Source organism: Lissotriton helveticus, chromosome 7 (genome assembly GCF_964261635.1).
Source record: "Lissotriton helveticus chromosome 7, aLisHel1.1, whole genome shotgun sequence".
NCBI classification, from domain to species: domain Eukaryota; kingdom Metazoa; phylum Chordata; class Amphibia; order Caudata; family Salamandridae; genus Lissotriton; species Lissotriton helveticus.
The window spans coordinates 1,436,961,386-1,436,981,229 of record NC_136068.1 but is presented as its reverse complement, the minus strand read 5'-3'; the positions used below and the strand labels follow the sequence as shown (position 1 = coordinate 1,436,981,229).

Here is a 19,844-nt window from a genome sequence, read left to right as displayed (position 1 = left end):
GCACCGGGCAATCCCCCGGTAGGCTGGATGGGGTGGGGGCCGGTTTTCAAATAGGGGGCCGGTTTTGAGGCTGGGGGCCGATTTTCGGTCCGACTGTCACAGCGTTACTTACTTCAGTCACCGGGTGTCATGTGATGATGTGACTGACTCTTGTCTGAGACTCTCAAGACTCAGACTTCCGAGTTCCAAGCTGCAGTGCAGGCCTGAGTGAATACTCAACTAATACTACCAGCGTCGCGTCAGCAGCAAGCCTGATTGACCGGTGACCGTGTGCACTGTGCAACCTAAACACGTTTCAGGGGGAGGAGGAGGAGGTGCCTGTGCGCAGAGCGCAGAATTATGCCCTATCTCCTCCTCCGGCGCGTCTGCACGCCTCTCCAGGGTGCGGCTGATGTAATTTCCGCATGCGCAATTGCGCATTGGACAATTAAAACTGCGCGTAACAGGTGCCCTACAGGCTACAGGATCTCGAGTGACGAGAGTGAGAGGAGCAGACCGGAGCGGCCATAATTTAATTATTGTACTGGCTAGCCCGCCGACGTAGCCCCCCCCTGTGTCTGCCACTGCCACCAACAGCAGGAGGTAAGTGTTTCCGCCCTGGCCCTGGCCCCGGCACCAAATCAAATAATCATGACATGAATGTTTGCCTTCACAAACAGTTGGCAGGCGTCGCACAGTGGTGGTAGTCTGGAGATTTCAATCCGACAGTTACCAGCACTAACCGACGGCCGTATATGCACAGCACAGCTCAGTATGTTTTGTTACATGAGGCCTCTCGCCAGCTACAGCCTTGTTCAGCCTGCTTGCTTTTTCAATTAGCTAAGTTACCCACATCCTCTTGATCATGCTCCTATTGTCTTCGCCGGGCCGCCCTGGTCTTTACCCAGCCTGATGAAGCATGGTTCTTCTAATGTCCGCTCCGGAAACAGTAACCGGGTCACGGTGCCAAAAGTCACATCGCCCCAATTCGGTTCTTAAAGTGCTCTCCTAAATCCTAAGGACCTAACTAGCCCTCACCCAAAGGAAAAAAAACTAAAACGCGCGGTTACTCATTCTAAAGACCTCGGTGGGATGAAAGACTGAATGGGCCCTGCCCCTGTGGGTTTCCAAGCACGTGACTAGGTGGCGAAACATATATCACTGCAAAGCATGCATTGTCCACTAAGAACAGATGTATTTGTAAAACTGCGCCGTAAAATGGATGTCGTCATTGTCATCTCACTATTCTTGGGATAAAGGCCACAGAACAGCAGGGTCAACAGCCGCTACTATTTCCATGTGAACTCGCACTGGAACATTTCCGGTCTGCTTTTAAATGCCACGCGCCGGACGGGGGCTGGTCTGGCAAAATTTGCCAGGGCTGCTTTCAGTTCCCAGTCCGGCCCTGATCCACCCTGGAGACTAGTTCCTGTGAGACCACAGTCAATTTATTGGCCTTCTTTTGGAGGGTAGTAACCGTATCTTCCACAGTTGACAACTGGGTCTCTGCCTCCGTGATGCGGTCAACGGCCTGTCGCAGATCTTGACGCAAGAAGGAAACCTTCCGGCCCCACTGCGCTTTTTTGACATCTAGCTTGTCCCTGGCGTCATTGATTGCTGCTAGCAGGGCCGCGTTGTCAGGGGCTGTGCCCCCGCCCATTCAATGCCAGTGGCACCCCCGGCAGGGGTAGTGTAGTTATCCAAGGTGCCCTGTTTGGGGCCAGGTGCACCGGGATTGTCTCTACCCATTGTTGTTGATTGAGTCAGCGCGGAGGACGTTTGAAAGGGAATACGTCGGAGTCGTGTCCTCCCTGTCAAGCCGGGGTAATTTTAACATTTGCTAGGTAAGTACCTTCTACTAACCGTTGTGTCATGCAGATAGCATAAGATGATTGCAAGGTGCCCCTGTCTCATGTAAACAAGATCATCTACAAACAAGGCACTGTCTGCATCTAAAAGAGATCTATCTTGGAAGTAGAGCAAACTTAAGTATGCAGTTTAATAGTCAATACACAATCATGAAATGCATCATCATCCATTAATTGTTCTTGAAATTTTGGTAACAGTTGGTTAGGATTCAAAGTTATACACTTTTTAATCACAATATCTGGGGTAAGTAGAATTGTTCATATTTTGTAAATAGTACTTCTACTGCATCAGACACATGTAAAGTCAATAGGCCTGCTGGCATAATGTCTCAGAATGTTCTGTAGCAGCCACAGCTATTTCCACAGACCAAAGAGTCTGAAGAGCAGCCTCAACTAGATCTAAGGTAGTTGAATAGTATGCATCTTGGTGATAAGTTATGCGTTTTTTTTATTACAACTACCAATGAACACCTTTGGAACAGGGCATGTGCCTTTCTTGTGTATCAAAGCTTGTGGGTGGGATATCATAAAGAAAATTGTAGATGCAGTGAATGAATGCAATACCCTGTCATGCCCAGAAAGGCTTGAACCGCTCTTTATGGTATGCGTGGCCGCCCCTCTTATCACTGCCTTCATGGCGTCCCACACCAGGAGGTTCGAGGACGCAGAGTCCCAGTTTTCCCGAAAGTAGTTATCTAGTGTATCCGATATGTATGTGCGTAATGGGTTATCTTCTAATAACATTGGGTTAAGTCTCCAGGTGGGCACCGGCGACGGCACCCTTAACCAGTGTAGGTCCAGTGTCAGAGGTCTGTGATCAGAAAAGGTTTTAGCAAGGTATTCTGAGGACACGCATTTGGACAGCAGAGAGCTGGTGCACACGAATCTGTCCAGGCGGGTGTGGAGGTCGTGTACCGGGGAATAGTATGAGTATTCCTTATGTGTCGGATGCAGGGTGCGCCATACGTCCGTCAGTCCCCATCCCTGGATCCAGGTTCTAAAAGAATCTGACATCCTGTTTACCCCTGTCGTCTGGAGGGGGGGTGCGATCTATCCAGACCAACATCCAGGACTAAGTTCCAATCTCCCCCCAGAATCCAGGGGATATCCACCCAGTCAGCTAAGGCCCGGCCCACAGTGGCAAGGAATCTGTCTTGATCGAAGTTCGGGGCATAAACGCTGCCCAGAACCAGCAGTGTACCATCCAGAGTGCCTTTCACGAATATATATCATCCTTGGTCGTCTACTTTCCTCTCAAGTTCCACAAATGGTGTACCGTGTCGCACCCATATGGTAGCCCCCCTGGAAAAGGCCGAAAATGATGTAGAGAATATAGTGCCCCTCCATTTCTTACATAGTATGTGTGCCTCGGACAGTGTTAGGTTGGATTCCTGTAGGAACACTATGTGAACCTGCTGACGGAGTAAGAAAGCATGTATTCTATGTCTTTTTTGTATCGCCGTGTCAGCCATACTGGGATGCAGATGTCCCGTTAGACAGTGCCTTGTACTGTGATGTGTATGTGAACAGGGTTAGCCAGGAGACGCATTCTACCCCACCCCAAACTTGAACTCTGTAGGCCCAGCTGAAAAACATAGCTGTGCCGAACAAGCAAACACAAAACATTGCAAATCGAATTTCGGTGCATACGCTCTTGGGGGGTCGACTAAGCTTGTACCATGTCCTCATACTCATACATTGTGTGCTGCCGGCTCTACGGTGCCGCCATGGGAGTCTATTTTGCAAGGTGTCCATTACTTGCGGCCCCTCGGGGGGGGGGCTCTCCCTTCTCCATCTCTGTATCCCCGGGTCCCAACTCTCTACGGGGAATTATGTTGTGGGGTCCACCTATCACTCCCGTCACATAATAAACAAATCATACATGTAGTGAACCTCATCATCCAGATATTGGACAAAACCCCATTAGGCTCTCTCAAGGCCCTCCCCCTCCCCTCCCGGACCCAGCATGGCAGCGAGTATGCAACAGGCAAAGGATATCAAGGGGCCCCAGGGCTATCGGCGTCATCCAATCTGGCAGTTACTCCTGGGCAGTGTCCAGGATTTCATCCGCCGCCCTCGGCATTACAGTCGGGAACAGGACCATGCTGTGTTCCGAGTCCGAGTGCAATGTACTGTCTTCAGTGTCCGTGATATTTATCTCTTGTTCTTCTCGGAAGGCGCCCACCAGCGCGACAGCGTTCATCTGCCCTTCTTTCTGCTGAGCTTTATTAGGCTTACGGTTTTTCGGCCGCGCTGTCCGCGAGGCGGAAGTCCTCCCCGTGCGTCCCGATTCATCCCCTGATCCAGTGGCCGATGATCCTTGCGTCGGGTCGGCGTGTTCCTCAATGTCCAGCACTTCTAACCATTCCTCCACATCCGTTGGGCTCTCGAAAAAATGTGCCTTGTTGTCATGGATCACCTTAAGGCGGGCCGGGAACAGAAAGGCATAGCGGAGGTTGGCCTTTCGGAGTCTCTGTTTGACATCAAAGTAGGAGGACCATTGCTTTTGTACTAGACTAGTGTAGTCCGGATATAGCGAGATGCGTCGGTTTTCGTACTCAATGTTGGACTTCTCCCGGGGGCGTGGCCAGCAACATGGCCGACTAGACGTGCCTGAACAGAGCTCCGGCCGAGCCTGCTTATAATCCGGCGTTCACTATTCCCCAAGACCCAGAACCGGCACCAGAAGTGTGGACCTGGTGCCTGGACACCTACTGAGGGCTGCTGCAGTTCCGAGACGGAGCCAACCCCGCCCGGCCGCTGTGCGTGACGGTGCCTCCTCAATGCCCCGGAGATCGTCCTGACGGCCTGGGAGACGGGAGGAAGAGGAACGCGCCGAGTGCCGGAATTCCCGCGAATAGCAGTTGCGGGTGATCGAGGCTCGATCGGGTGCTCGGCCACCGGCGGAAGATCACACTCCGCCGCCGCCGGACAGCGGGAGCAGGACGGAGGAGACCGCCGACCACCTACTCAAGATGGCGACCGACGTGGCGAGGGAGAGGTAGAGACGGCGAAATCCCCCCACTGGTTCCGACGCGGTGCAAAGTCGGTGCCTGGGAGCAGGGACGGAGGGCCAGTGAGCTTTGCGCCGAGGTGAGGAGGACCGCGCCTGTTCTGGGCCTAGCGTTGGGGTTGGTCTCGGTGGCGGCGCCCGCCTTTACCAAGATGGCGGCCGCGCACTGACGACCCACAGAGAGACGGCCATCGGACTGCGGAGCCCTGCTCCTCCTGCCCTGGAACTTCAGCCTTCTTGAATTGTGCCGACCCCCTTTTTGTTGGCCACTGGAACTTCTGCGGCACCACCCTGCCTGTGTCCAAACCTGGTGATCCGACCCTACGACAGGGAGACTCCTGGGGGAGACGTGCACGTGGCACAGGCTGAGGAGCACCCCCCTGGTCCCCGCGGCGCGGACAGGGGTGAAGACGGGGCCCCCGCCAGTAGTGCAGCCGGGGTGAATCAGCGACCAGAGCCCGGCCCCGGCGCTCCACATCGGGACGGGGAGTGTACGCGGGCCCCGGCCCAGAGGTTCTCAGGACCATATTCAGGGGCCGCCCAGGGGCATTGCGTGGTCGAGGCGCTGCTTCACTCTGCCTCTGTTCCCGGTGCACGACCGAGCCCAGCGATACCTCGGAGGGAGGCAAGTTCAGCCCAGGAGCCCCTGGCCTCTAGCCAACGCCGCTATGGGTAAGAATGCAACGGCACCCAAGACCAAGGGGCAAGGCCCGATGGACAATTTCGCTGCTCCGCGACCCGCGGTGGAACAACGGCCCGTGCAGTCAGGAGCACGCAATGATACAGACATGCTGCTGGAGGCCATTCAGGCGTCTAGAACGGACATACAAGCTTCACGAGCGGCCTTGGAAACCAAAATCGGGGAGGTAGGATCTGAGGTTACGCTGCTACGCCAGGACTTTCGTGACTTAACCGACAGGGTCACGGAGACTGAGACAAGGTTGACAGACAATGAGAAGTCGGTGGCTGAGCTAAGGAAGGACATGGCAGAGCTCCAGGCCTCCCACCGCCAACTTTTGTGGAAGGTGGACGATGCCGAGAACAGGTCCAGGCGGAACAACCTGCGCTTCGTGGGCTTTAGAGAAGGGATTGAAGAAAGGAGTATGGCCGCCTTCCTCCTTGACTGGCTCAAACAGACCTTCCCTGCGGCGCGGTTCTCCCCGTGTTTCATCATAGAGAGGGCGCACAGGGCGCTCTTGGCCAAACCACCGGAGGGTGCGAGACCGAGACCGGTCATAGCCCGGTTTCTGAACTTCGCCGATCGAGACCTGATATTGCGAGAGGCCAGGACACTGGGTGAGATCCGCTTTGAAAACGCCACCATAATGATCTTCCCGGACTACAGTCAGGAAGTCTCCAAACAACGCCGCTCCTTTGACGCCGTGAAAGCGAAGCTGAGGTCCCTTAACATCCAGTATATGCTCCTCTTCCCGGCCAAGCTCAAGGTCATTTATCAGGACAAATCCATCTTTTTTGCACACCCGGACGATGCTTGGCAATGGTTGGAGGAGCGGCCTATCCTGAATAGTAGGGAGGCGGCGGGCCGGGCAGAGTTAGACCGGTCACTACGGGAACGTCCGACGTGGGAGAGGCCGAAGCCGCCAAGGAGGAGATTGAAGAGGACACAGCGCAAGACGCCGCAAACTCCATACAGGACCACCAACCAGCAGGAAAGGAGGCGAGGCAGGTCGGCGTCACCGGGCTCCGACTCCGTGGCAGGCTCGAGGTTTGGTTGCCTGAGGAATGGAATCCGCTCGGAGGAGGAAGAACTGGAGGAATCGGAGGGCCGCGCATCCGGAGGAGAGGAGGAGAATACTAGGAGTGACTCGTTGCACCCTCTGGCCAAAGAGATCCGACAGTTAGAGCAAGACTCTACAGGTCGTGAGGAACAGATGGACACACAAGACTCACACTCGTGAACACTGATGCACTGGGTCTGGGAAAGGATGACGGCTCGGCGATGCAGAGCAAGCAAGTTGGCACTCCCCCTAGTACTGTTTTTTTGTGTTTATTAGCACTGGTTGGGGTTTCTTGAGGGTGGGATGTGTGGGAGGGCGACAGGCCTACTCCCGTGGATAGTTGAGACCCGCATGGGGATGCAACTGGAAGGGGAGGGAGGTGGGGTGGGGGGAGCGGGATGGGGCTTTGTTATCATGTTACCCCACGTTGGGGTTGTTGGGAGAGCTGGGGAGGGAGGGGGGAGGTTCGTTAAAACACAGCAGCAGCAGCATGTTCGGGAAAGAATACCCTTGCCACCGTCCCGGCCCTGGGGCCAAGTGCTGGATAGTCCTCAAGTGGAACAATGGCGAGTACACTAGCTACACCCCACGGTGAAGGCGCCGGGGTTAAGGCGCTGACCTGGAACGTAAACGGACTGGGTTCCAAAATTAAGAGGAGCCTGGTCACTGCTTATATTAAACGAGTGGCACCTGACATCGTCTTCCTCCAGGAAACACATTTGAGGGGGAACCGATGTGCCTTTTTAGCGCGCGGGCAGTACACAGTTCTGGCACACGCGGGTTACACCATGGATTCACGGGGCACGGCAATACTAGTTAGGAAAACCGCACCTTTCACAGTTACACGTACATGGTCAGACCCACAGGGCTCGTTTACCGGGGTACAGGGGACATGGAGAAGGCGCAGGTACACTCTACTGTCGGTATATGCTCCACCCAAATTACAAGCACGAACAATGCAGGAGGTCTCGGCCATTCTGCTAGACACGGCGGACACAATACAGATTGTGGGAGGGGATTTCAATGACGTGATGGACATGGCACGCGATAGATCTGGGAACCTCCACACAGTGGCTGCAGAGACGGCATTGGCGCGCAGAATGGACACGATCGGGCTTACTGACGTTTGGCGGTGGCTCCATCCTGCCCATGTGGCTTACTCATTCTACTCTGGGGCCCACAAGGTCTTCTCTAGGCTAGATTACATTTTTACATCTAGGCAGGAGCTTTCGGCGGGAGACGAGGCGGACTATAGGGCGAGGGGTATCTCGGACCATTCTCCGCTGTTCGTACACATAGGTCGGGGAAGGGGGAGGGGCCAGGCACAGTGGCATATGTCGCCATGGGATTTACAGACTCCTGAGATTCTAAGGGGCATAAGAGCGGATATCAAAGTTTTTATGGCCGAAAATGAGGGATCGGTACAGTCCGGAGTGACACTGTGGGAAGCCATGAAAACAGTGTTGAGGGACCGCTTCCAATCCAGGGTAGGGGAGGCCAAAAGGAAACGCACGGAAGCCATAGCGAGGGAGGAGGCAAACATCTTGACCCGGGAGGCAGAATATCACAGAACGAAGGAGGAGGTTGATCTTAGACTACTGCTAGATACACAAAGGCTGTATAGAGAACTGAGTACGGACGAGGCGCGTACACAGGCGCTGGCCACCCTACATCGCTTATACGATGTTGGCGACAAATCTGGTAAACTCATGGCGTGGTTGAGCAGGCGCGAGAGAGCTGCCAGATGGGTGGATTGGGTTGAGCTCCCTGGTAAGGCGCGGGCGTCCTCAGACGGCGCCATTGCAGAGGCCTTTGCGGCCTATTACGAAGCCTTCTACAGGGCAAGAGACCTAGGGGACTGCGAGGTGGCGAGATCGTTCCTGGGTGACGTGGACGTTCCGCAGTTGACCCCTGAAGATAGTGAGGCTTTGGAAGCCGCCCTGTCTCTGGATGAAATCGCAGAGGCGATGGCTGCCCTGAAACCGGGGAAGGCTCCGGGACCGAATGGTTTCCCGGCGGAGTTCTTCAAACGAACGGGGGACCTCCTTTCGCGTCACATGAAGTCGCTGTATGAGGGTGCGTTTGCATCCGGAGACCTCCCGCCGGACCTGGCCCTAGCTACCATAATCCCGATCCACAAGGAAGGCAAGCCCCTTGGTGACTGTTCCTCCTACCGCCCAATCTCGTTACTAAATATTGAGACCAAAATCCTGGCCACTATTCTTGCAAGGCGCTTGCGTCAGGTAATTACGGGCCTGATCCACCCGGACCAGTCCGGGTTCCTCCCGGACAGGGCCACCAAACTCAACCTGCGGCGCGCCCACAACTGGCTCCAAGAAGTCTGCGACAGGAGGGAGCCACATTGGTTCCTCTCCTTGGACGCGGAAAAAGCGTTCGATGCGGTCCACTGGCCTTTCCTAATGGGGACCCTTGAGAGGTTTGGGTTTGGGCCAAAGTTCCAGCGCTGGGTGACACTTCTATACTCGAGACCTAGGGCTAGAGTGCGCGTAAACGGGCGACTGTCGAGAGAGTTCGCGATAGAGAGGGGGACGCGACAGGGATGTCCGCTATCCCCACTCCTTTTTACCCTCACGATCGAGATCCTTGCGATCCGCATCCGGCTCAACCGAGCTGTGACTGGCTTCCACTGGGGGGAATCGGCCGCCGACCAGGAGAAGATCTCCCTTTACGCCGATGATGTGCTACTATATGTGACCGATCCGGCCACGACGATACCGGCCTTATTCAGGGAACTGGATGACTTTGGGGCGGTAGCCGGCCATACTATAAACTGGCATAAGTCGGTCCTATACGACCCACAAGGTGCCCCGCGAGGGGAGGAGCTGCCTGAGCTGCTCATTCACACCACGACAGGCTTCCGGTATCTGGGGGTCTTTATCACCCGAGATGTGCAGCGCTCCTATACGGACAATGTCGATAGAATTTTGGTGGCGGCAAAGGCGGAGATGGATAGGTGGCGGTCGCTCCCGCTCACCATTTTGGGCAGGGCTGCCCTGTATAAGATGATCCTACTCCCAAAGTTTTTATACGCCCTGCAAAATGAGTATTATCCCCTCCCGGCTCAGACTCTGCGGAAAGTCCATGCCGATCTCCGCTCCTTCTTGTGGCTGGGGAAGCAGGCCCGGGTGGCACTCACGACTATGCAGCGCCACCAGTATAGTGGGGGTCTCTCATTGCCTAATTTGGAGGCCTATTACTGGGCGGAACACCTCACCCCGATCAACGATTGGCTACACGCCCCGGCGGACCACCCCACTTATGCACTAGAGAGGTCTAGATGGGGCAATAAGACGGTGCTCCACTTTTTATATGGGGGGAGGGGAGGCCGCCAGCTTCTTCCCGCGACTAGGATCACCCTGACGGCGTGGCGCAGAGCGTCGGTTAGAATGGGTTGGCATGAAAGGCTCACCCGCCAAACCCCCCTATGGGCATGTAGGTGGCTGACTGAACTGAACAAGTTGCGCGGGTTTCAAGGGTGGGATGACATTGGCATCTCCACAGTTGGGGATGTCATAGCAAAGGGGGGGCTTAAAACATTCCAAGCACTGCAACAGGAGTTTGGACTCCAGAGAACCCAATACTACAAATACATACAGCTGCGACACGCATGGGGAGCCCAACACATATCTCTCACTGACATTCCCCAGTTTGCACCACTTGAGGGCCGCCTCCTGCAAGAACAGATGCAGAGAGGGGCAGTATCCATGACCTACAAAACATTGACAAATAACATGTTGGGAGATCTACAGGCCCTCAGGGAGAGGTGGGAGGCGGATGTGGGCACGCTAGAGGACCTAGACTGGGATCTCATACTCATGCACCCCCGAGAAGTGGCCATAAAATCGAGGCTTCGCCTCATTCAGTTTAAGGTCCTTCATCGGGCATACTTTGACAGGGTGAGGCTTTTCCGGATGGGGAGGGCTGCCAACACCGCATGTCTACGATGCCAGCACCCAACGGGCGACTTCTTCCACATCATCTGGGGATGCACTGTGATACAGGAATATTGGGGCGAGATTTTCAACGAATTGAGTGAGATACTGGAGGTGGAGATACCCAGGGACCCCAAATTGGCGCTCTTGGGAATGTCCACGGAGGTGGATATCACGCGATATTTGCTCATTTTTCTGCTGCTGGCCCTGGTGGTCGCAAAAAGGGATATTGCAAGACTGTGGGGGGCGCCTGGGAAACCAAATCTCGAGGAATGGAGAAGAGGCCTGGATATGTATATGGCAGCTGAACGTGTTACGTATAAAGCTAGGGGGTGCCCCCGAAAATTTAGAAAAATATGGGCCAAGTGGAGGCACTACCATGGACTGGAGTAGGAGGGTGGGACCGGGAGGGGGTAGTGGGCGGGTGGTAGGATGAAGCACAGTCATGGTGTGTAGGTCGCTGATCCCAGCAAATGTGCACTAGAAGGCTAAGGGCCATGGGGAGTGCTTATACTCATTGCCACACAACTTCGAGGACCGAGAGAGCCATGAGGGGCGGGGGGGGGGGGGAGAGAGTGGGTGGAAGGGTTCATGCTGCTGGGGGGGGGGGAGGTTGGGTGGGGGGGGCTTCGAGGTGAGGTCCCTCAGTTACTGCCTTTACTTATAGTTGATGGGGGGGGGGGGGGAGTTCGGGGTGAAAAGGAAGAATAATAAGTTCGTCAGGATGAATGCAATGTAACTGTCTATTTCAAAAGTTGCGTAACGGCGGGTAGAGCGGAATGTTGACGCTCCCCCGCGATGTCTTGTTCATGGTACTAATGATTCACCTGATGCAACAATAAAAAGAATTTAAAAAAAAAAAAATGTTGGACTTCTCCCGGGCCTTTTGGAGCAGCATGTCCCTGTCTCTGTAGTTAAGGATTTTAACTATCAGTGGCCGTGGTGGTTGTCCTGGTCTCGGCTGTCCAGTGGGGATCCGATGCGCTCTCTCCACGCAGAAGAACGGCGAGAGGCCTTCTGTGGTCACATACTCTCGGATCCATTGTTCCATGAATACCGTTGCGCGGGCCCCCTCGCTTCGTTCCGGAAGCCCTATGCCGCGGATATTGTTGCGTCGATTGCGGCCTTCCGCATCCTCCACGCGTTCCATTAGGGACACCACTTGTTGTTGGAGTTGATGGATGGAGGTGGTATGCTCAGCTACTGTCTGGGTGAGATCTGTCAGTGTCGTACCTTGATCCCTGACCTTGTCCGCTAATTTGCCGTGGTCAGCTTTCAGCAACGAAAGATTGGTAGTAAGGGTTCCCAGTTGAGCATCTATTGCCGCTCTGGAGTCCCTGATTTCTTGAAGTATCAGGTCTAATTTATCTGTCTGTTGGTCCTCAGGAGGGGCCATGCTGCTGGTTGGCCGCCCAGTCCCCCCCGGTCCGGCCTCCGAGACGTGCTCCGTCGCCGCCGGGCCATCTCTGCCATCCATCACCTTTGCCCCTTTCCGGACCATGGCTGCCTCCTCCAGGTGCGATCTGTGTCTAGAGTCCGAATTTTGGCAGGGCACCCCCCAACTGGAGCGCTGGTCCTGCGCGGTCCGAGCCGCATTCCCACGCCACCAGGCGTCGTCAATAGGGCTATGCTATGCCAGAAGGGGTCCGCCGCAGGTTCCTCCGGTCAGGCGGCCCTCGGTGTCCGCCTGCCGCAGTCTTGAGCAGGGGGGGCCACCAGCGGCGGGGCAGGCCCCTCAGCGATCTCGCCGGTCTCCTCCGTGGGGGTCCAAGCAGCCTCCACACAGTGCAGGGCGGCCGTAGCAATCCGTGATGCCCCAGGGCCCACCTCGTGGCCCACAACAGCAGTTCCAGCAGCCAGCAATATCACCGTCCCCAGGCCGCATCAGGGGAGAGACAGGGGGGTGAAGGAAATGCAGGATTGTCCGGCGTATGGCACCCCTATGCCCCCCTACCTTCCTCCGGTCCCCGGGTCGTCTCCCAGGGCGTCCGTGGCAGCGTGGCACTCAGGCAGCCTCCGGTCCGGTCCCGCCGCGGCAATCCAGTCCACCCGGCGCTGTGCACCTCCCGGTCAGCGCAGCACCTCGGCCGGTGCGTGTGCGGCTCAGTTCAGGTCCACCCCAGCCGCCACAAAGAGCAGGGTCACAAGTGGCCGCCTCGGGGCCAGCGCGGGCCACCTCCGCCCCGGCGCACGCCGGCCCGGGCACGTCCACCACTCGAGGTCCCGGCTGCCCGCGTGAGGATAGACCGCAGGCTCCACGGGCTCAGCAGCTCGATGAATCCGGCCTCCAGGGTCTCCAAAATTGCACCGAGTCTACAGGGGACTCCGTGCCCCCCCCCCAAAAGTCAGCGCTCTGTTCCTCGGAGGGTTTCTAGCAGGATCTTTCCCTCTCGGCGGCACCGGAGCTTAGCAGACTCCGTCCGCCATCATGGCCAGCTAGCCACGCCATTACTGGAAGAGCGTTGCAATAGGTTAGTGTCCAGTACAGGGGCAATTATGGATTTTGGCCGTAGACTGGGTATCTGGTCCCCAGAGCAAATGATGAACTTGTACAACTCCATTTGCTCCTCTAAAGTGGCATATGGTGCGAAACTATGGGGGATCGGCAACTGTGATAAATTGCAAATGGAGGAGAATAAATACATGAGAAGACTCCTCAAGGTCTCTCACAGGTTGTACCTTCTTACATTGCCCACGAAGATTTGGGTGGGTTCTTTATAGAAGATAGGCTCCAGGTTAGACCCCTGCTAGCTTGGTTAAAGATCTGGGATAACCCGGAGGCAATGCTGACCAGGCAAATAATTTTGGACTGCCTTGGGAGGGATAGGGGAATGGATATTCCTTGGTTGCAGTATCTTAAGGCCGTTTTGGTAAAAATTGGTTCCAAAGATCTCTTCCCAAATCCAACCGGAATAGAAGGCCGAGACAAGGAAAGTGTGAAGAAGAGGTTGATCATTTTCAAAACAGCCTTAGGAGAAAAGAGGGAACTGAGCAAACAGTCAGTTAGAGCCTACGCCCTAGTAAATTCCAATGTAGGAATGGAACCGTACTTGGCCCTCATACATAATGCCCACAACAGATTTTTAACGACACGTTTTAGGCTCAACCTTTACATTATTTATTAGCTGATCCGGCAGGTTTCATTAACTTTGTTGAGCCAAAGGGTTCTTGCGGCTGCGATCATCGATCTCCGCAAGATACCCTTCACTTTGTATTATTGTGCCCTTTTTATTCCTTGCCCAGGCGCCTTTATCTAGTTTAGTCTGCTGAAGAAACTGAAATTTAGACATGCCAAGGTCGCTCTTTTACACTTACAAATGACCCAAGACCCCCTGACCCTGCTCTCTATTATGAGTTTTTTAAGATTAGCATTTAAACTCAGAGAAACTAGAGGATTGGAGGGAAGGAGGGGGGATCAGATGGGGGATTAATGATCTGTAATGAATACCTCTGTATCTCTTTTTTTGCTGCTGTACAGTTTACAAATAATACAGGTATTTTTAGCAATTTTAATGTACTTTTATGGTGTTTTGTATAATGCCGAATACATATATTTGAATTGAATTGAATTGAATTGACTGGTAAGTGGAGTGATGTAACAGAGTAATTAACATCCCCTTATCAATAGTTTGTATTTGCCACGGGAACTGGAGAACCTACCTTGGGCTACTTGAACTGTACATAATGCTGATACCAAGGTGTTCTCTTTTGCACTGCTGAGACAGGGTGCTAGGCGCCAAGATTTAAAGTGGTTTGTATTGGGACGACACATAGGTCGGTCTGTAAATAAAGTGAGTGAATTGACCTATAGTAGTAGATGTACAAAGATGAGGTAGGAGAAGGAGCATTCTTGTAAGTTGCATGTAGACGTGGGTGATCTAGTTAGAGTCAAGCTTCTTGGGCACCCTCACAAGGGCTGTGCTTTTCCCCCTCTTATCCTAGGTATGTTTTGATGGTGAGAAATTGTGTTGTTAGGATGGAAGATAATAAGTGGTGGAGCAAGGAGAGGTTGTCTGTAGATTCCACAGAGCTAAATCCGCTGCAGTGCATGAGAGTAATGCCTGTATGTGTTGGGAGGCCAGAAGATTTGAATCCCACCACCATAAAGTCCCCTCTGTTGGGCGTGATGTATGAAGGACACTTTTGAGATTATGTAATGTGAAGTGTGTGTCTTCTAGTTGGAAGGTGTGTGTGTGTCTTGTCCTTTCTGTCTTTGTGAGAGTGAGGATGAGTTATTTTGTGGTTGTTTTGTTTCTACTGTGCTGTTATAAGAGGAAAGATGTTAGAACTTGCTGGTATTTAAATGCGTGTACCACGAGGTAACGGTTCTATTTAGAATGTGGTGTATTTGGAACCCCCTAGAAATGTTGCGGCATTTACTTCATGTCTATGCTCATACACGTTGTTGCATCTTAGCTCCAGTCAATTACCCACCTTAATAAAAGTAAGCATCTGTATCCAGTAAAGCCCCCTTCCCATTTATAATTGAAGTTGATTCCTTGACAACCTTTTCATAATTTTATTGCTTCCACATTTCATTTTGAATTATTTATAAAACATAATGAGCTGTTTCCCACAAAGAGTTACGTACATTTAGGTGAGGAGGCTCAAGCTGTACCTCTTGTTTCGAATTCCCAAGCTAACAGTCAGCCCATTAACACCTTATTGTACTCATTGTTAATGTCAGTCAGTCAGTCAAAATACTGTATTCGATCAATTACAAAATAATCATAAAAGTACATATATAAAAAAACTATTTTCGATATTCAATTGCATTTAGAAACCAAAATATAATAGTTAATTTTAACCTTACTAAAAAATTTTTTACATTCAATCTATAAAAGATTGTCTGTTTCCATGGCTTTACTCCTATTACATAGTTTTCATCCAGTGATTGGTTCTAGTGTTGGCTTTTCCCTTTTTTTCATGCACGCCCAAAGAAACAAAGCTAATGTAAAACATGTCAAAGGATCTGATAGACTCTTTAAAAAATATAGTGCCACCCTACATTGTTTAAAATTCATCTTCTGCAATATCGGTTTTAAATAATGTAATACTGTAAATTTTGGAGGGAAGGTGGGACAAACGGTTTTTAGATTTGTATCTCTAATCCTCCATCTTCTTTCAACGTCAGACTTGCTATGCCAGGATGTGCTCTTCTTAACATTTAAGAGAATGTTTTCATGTGTGCAGCAATTTCCGAAGTAAGTGGGCCATCCAGGGAGTGATGTCACATGTATCTCAAAATCCAGGCTGACACATCACATAAAAACACTCGGGAATGCCTATTGTTGTTGATTTTTAGTATTGCACGTCTGGGTAAAAAAAATGTTTTTCTTTTACACTGGATGGAACTTATATAATAGCATTAATGTGAAAAACAACATGACCAAACAGACTGTTTCCCGTTGTACTTATCATTAGTTCTTGATTTTGCTTGTTTTGTTTTGACAGAACACACATCTATAAATGAAAACATTACGGTTAGGTGCCCTACAACGAGCACCATATATGATGGAGAGGACCATTCTGCAATGGATAAGAAAACATATTCCACAACGAGAATCTCAGCATTTGATGATTGGGAAGAGACTGCCAGACAAATTACATCTAGCACACAAAAGGGACATATCCAGGCAGAGCAGACAAACATGTGGATTGAATATGCAAAGTGCTTGAACAAGGAAACCACTTGTGATCATGACGAAAAAAACAGCATTGAAAACAAAAAGTACCAATGTGTGAAATGTGATAAAATATTCACAATGAACTCCAACCTCGTTAGGCATCAGCAAACTCATACTGAAGAGAATCTCTATCCATGCAGTGAATGTGAGAAAAGATTTGTTGATCACTCTTCACTAACTGAACACAAGAGAATTCACTTGGAGAAGAATCCCTTTAAGCGTGGCAACAGAACTGACATTACTTCAACTATCATATTGCAGCATACCCAAATTTCAGAAAAACGTTTCCAGTGCACGGGATGTGATAAACACTTCTTCTGCAGGTCATCTCTCATGCGTCACAAAAGATCTCATTCGGAGGACAAGCAATATAAATGCCAGGACTGCGGGAAAGGCTTCATTGACAACAGAAATTTCCGCAGACACTTGCGGACTCATACAGGCGAGAGGCCTTATGCATGCATGAAGTGTAAGAAAAGCTTCAGTCACAGCTCAAATATGAAACGGCATGAAAAGACACATTTAAAAAGAAAGGGCTATTGGGGCAAAGAGGTTTCTTCCTACGGTACGATGCAGCAGATTCCTACATTGTGCCTTGAAAGATGCCTGAAGGATTGTTTGTAATCTTTGTCAACCTTAAAGTTAAAAAGCTGTGATGTGCAATTTGGAATTCATGTGTAAGCGTGTTGGATGTGTTTATTAAGGAGTAGATTTTATTTCGTAGGCACACACATTGTGGGAGGTTTGGTTTCTGTACTTTTGCAATCTTACATGCCAGCTCAATTTTTTTCTGTTACAGAGGGCATAGGAGGTTTCTGCAGTCTGTTGTAATCTAAAAAAGACACGCACTATTCATGGGCAGGGTGTTTCCAGCAAATGTCCACTTGGGAGCTCTTTGCTGGTACAGGTGGGCTTGAGTGGTGAGCTACTATCGATATGACGATCATCACCATGAACAGGAGGGTCCATAGTGGCTGGCAGTGTGCAGCTGTAGGTTGATCAGCTAGAAGATGGCTTGGTGCATAGAAATAGTGCTTGTTTGATGTAAGGTACATCTACCACTCTTTCCTTGTGTTTCTTTGCATTTGCAATAACCATTGCCAATTAAGGTGTGCAAGCACTGCTACTTTCTTTGTGATAAAGAATAAAAACACAGTATTATTTCTCGTTTGATGTTTTTAGGTGCCAGCTGACAACATTCGTGTTCAATATGTGTGCCTGATTCACTGGCAATACCATAGTCTGTCTGTGTTATGTTTTTCTATATGATGCAACGTTGTGAATTTACTGTAAATGTAGCTTGTTTTGATTATTTAATATAACATTTCTTCTTCTCGAATCTACTTGTTTCATGTTCTCATTTACAGAAAAAACAAATTTGGTGTGTGCTTTTACTTCTGTGGATGAATAAAAGAGGACAGGCATTATTACACAGTAAAATCAATACAGGAAAATGCATGAAGACAGCCAAATAAGTGAGTGCTAAGATAAAAAAAAGTGGATAGTAAAAAATAAAAGGATGATGGTATACCATATGGCTGTAGATTTGTAGAATGTCCACCTTCTTGATGCGTCTTCATAAATATGGGATGTATGGTTAGAGCTCAGTAGTTGTGGAGTTCCATATACTTAGTAAAAAAAACTACCATGACTTCTGTCGTCAGTAATGAGCTGAACATGACTGGCGAGGCTTATTGTATATAGGAGCAGGTGTTGAAGATATATTTGCAACTTCATCGGAGGTTAATGCTTTAAAAATGCCACTGGGCAGCTATACATTATCCAGTGACTGCTGCATTAATCCATCATTGCAAAATATCTTTGAGCATCAGGTTGCTACGTGATAGATTTGCATGGATGCCGACTTAGACAACTAAGATGCCATGTGCACATAGAAAGTATACATATGTGTGCACGCAGGTGGATGGACGGATTGATGCATCAGTACATAGGTGGCTTGACCAACAGATATATTGGTGAAATGATGGATGAAGGATTGTATGGATAAATTGATGAATTGATTTCCCCCTTTTATCAAGTGCCTTTATGTTTCACCACATAGTCTATTTTAAGCACCTTTCCCTATTCTTATTATTACAGGCCAATCTAGCTGTATCGCTGTGTTTGCATATATAGGAACTGAGTAACTTGCCCCAAAGAGTTGGTTTAATCTTACTTCATTTCCATTTATCCTCATTCTTACAAAGGACATGTAAAGGTGCAGCTCAGTAGTTGCATATGCTTAGTCAAACAAAACCAGGATTGTAGCTGGCATACGCAGTGAATTGCACAGTTCTAACATGAATGACCGTTACCTTCTTTCCTTTGTATGTCTGACCCAGCCAACCAATTATGTTCCGTAAGCTTTGGGCTGCCCCCTTTGAGCCATTGGATTGGATAGGTGAGCTTCCTTCAACCATTGACTTGAGACATTGACGTTCACATGGAAGCAACCCAGAGAATTATTATAGGTTCACCATCATTGTATTGACTGTTTGTTGTATGCCTCCTAGAATAAGCTGGCATTTGATTGCATATGTGTTATTTTACTCTTGAAAATGCAGTCAATCATCATTTTGCTTTATTACATTCAATTGCTTGGATCTATTACATTCATTGTATACAAAAACAATAATCTGCTGTGCACAGTCCTTAGGAGATTGAGCACAAGTCCTGATGAAATACACAGTGATGTCATAAAAAATATAATTTCTGTTGTCAATGATGTTATCAATGATGTAATAGAACATATTGAGAATGTTGTAAAATGTGAAGTCATAAGCAGTGCATGTTATAGTCACTTTAGTTTTCTGTAACTGCTGAATTTCAGTGGGTTTTTAAGTTTAAAATGTTAAATTTTAACTGACTTTTTCACCTAACTATAATGTCACAAACAATTGATGGATTTACTAAGGTAAAGTAAGTATCTGATAGAGACATCTACTGCAGATTCCTTAACTTAGAATATCCTCCAGGCGCCAGTCTGGATCCGGAGATTTTTCAGCAGTACCTCTGGGCGCCGGGGATGGCGTCGCATGGCTCTGCCCTGACATCGTTCACGGATATGACGGTCAGTGGAGCCATATAAGTCCCTCCAGACACGCTGACGTTAGTTTTCTTCTTTTCCGCGCTGCAACGCGGATCCAAGCGAAGCGCTTCCTCTGGCCTGTTTGTTGTTTTTGGCCTCACTGACGCCATTTCGGGTCCAGGGACAGTATGCTGATTCCATCGGGCTTTAAATCGTGGAGTCTTGTACGGGGCAGATGTCGGTGTCGGATCCGCACGCAATTTGTTTGTGGTGCTTGGGCGAGCACTACAACTCTGAGGAGTGCTTCGCAACCAATGCAAAATGAAGTTGTTTTCCGCCCGGATGTCCAGTTCAGAGTCCCGGCGTCATCGGTCTTCTCCTCCAGCTGGGGTCCCGGTTCGGGGCAGGTCACAGGGTCGTTCCCGAGGACGTCACTCGTCCCCATCAGGTAAGCACAAGAGAAAGTCACGGAGGCTGCCTGCCTCACCTAGTCATGACACCAGTGCCTGTTGTTCCCGGTCCTTACCGGACATGGCCCCTAAGCAGTCGACCCCGCCTACCCACCATTTCCTGGTGT

The 19,844-nt window shown here is 50.6% G+C and overlaps 1 protein-coding gene across 3 annotated transcripts in view; it reads left to right on the top strand.

Annotated features, from left to right (window-relative positions):
• The window catches only part of LOC144767458 (zinc finger protein 786-like), a 357,248-nt gene extending 339,487 nt beyond the window's left edge, over positions 1–17,761 (top strand). For all 3 annotated transcript variants that reach the window (XM_078650884.1, XM_078650882.1, XM_078650883.1), the window contains exon 7: positions 16,007–17,761. In XM_078650884.1, the coding sequence (XP_078507010.1) occupies positions 16,007–16,863 (857 nt within the window). In that variant the 3' untranslated portion in view covers positions 16,864–17,761. The remainder of the gene's footprint in view (positions 1–16,006) is intronic.
• The last annotated feature ends 2,083 nt before the right edge of the window (positions 17,762–19,844 follow it).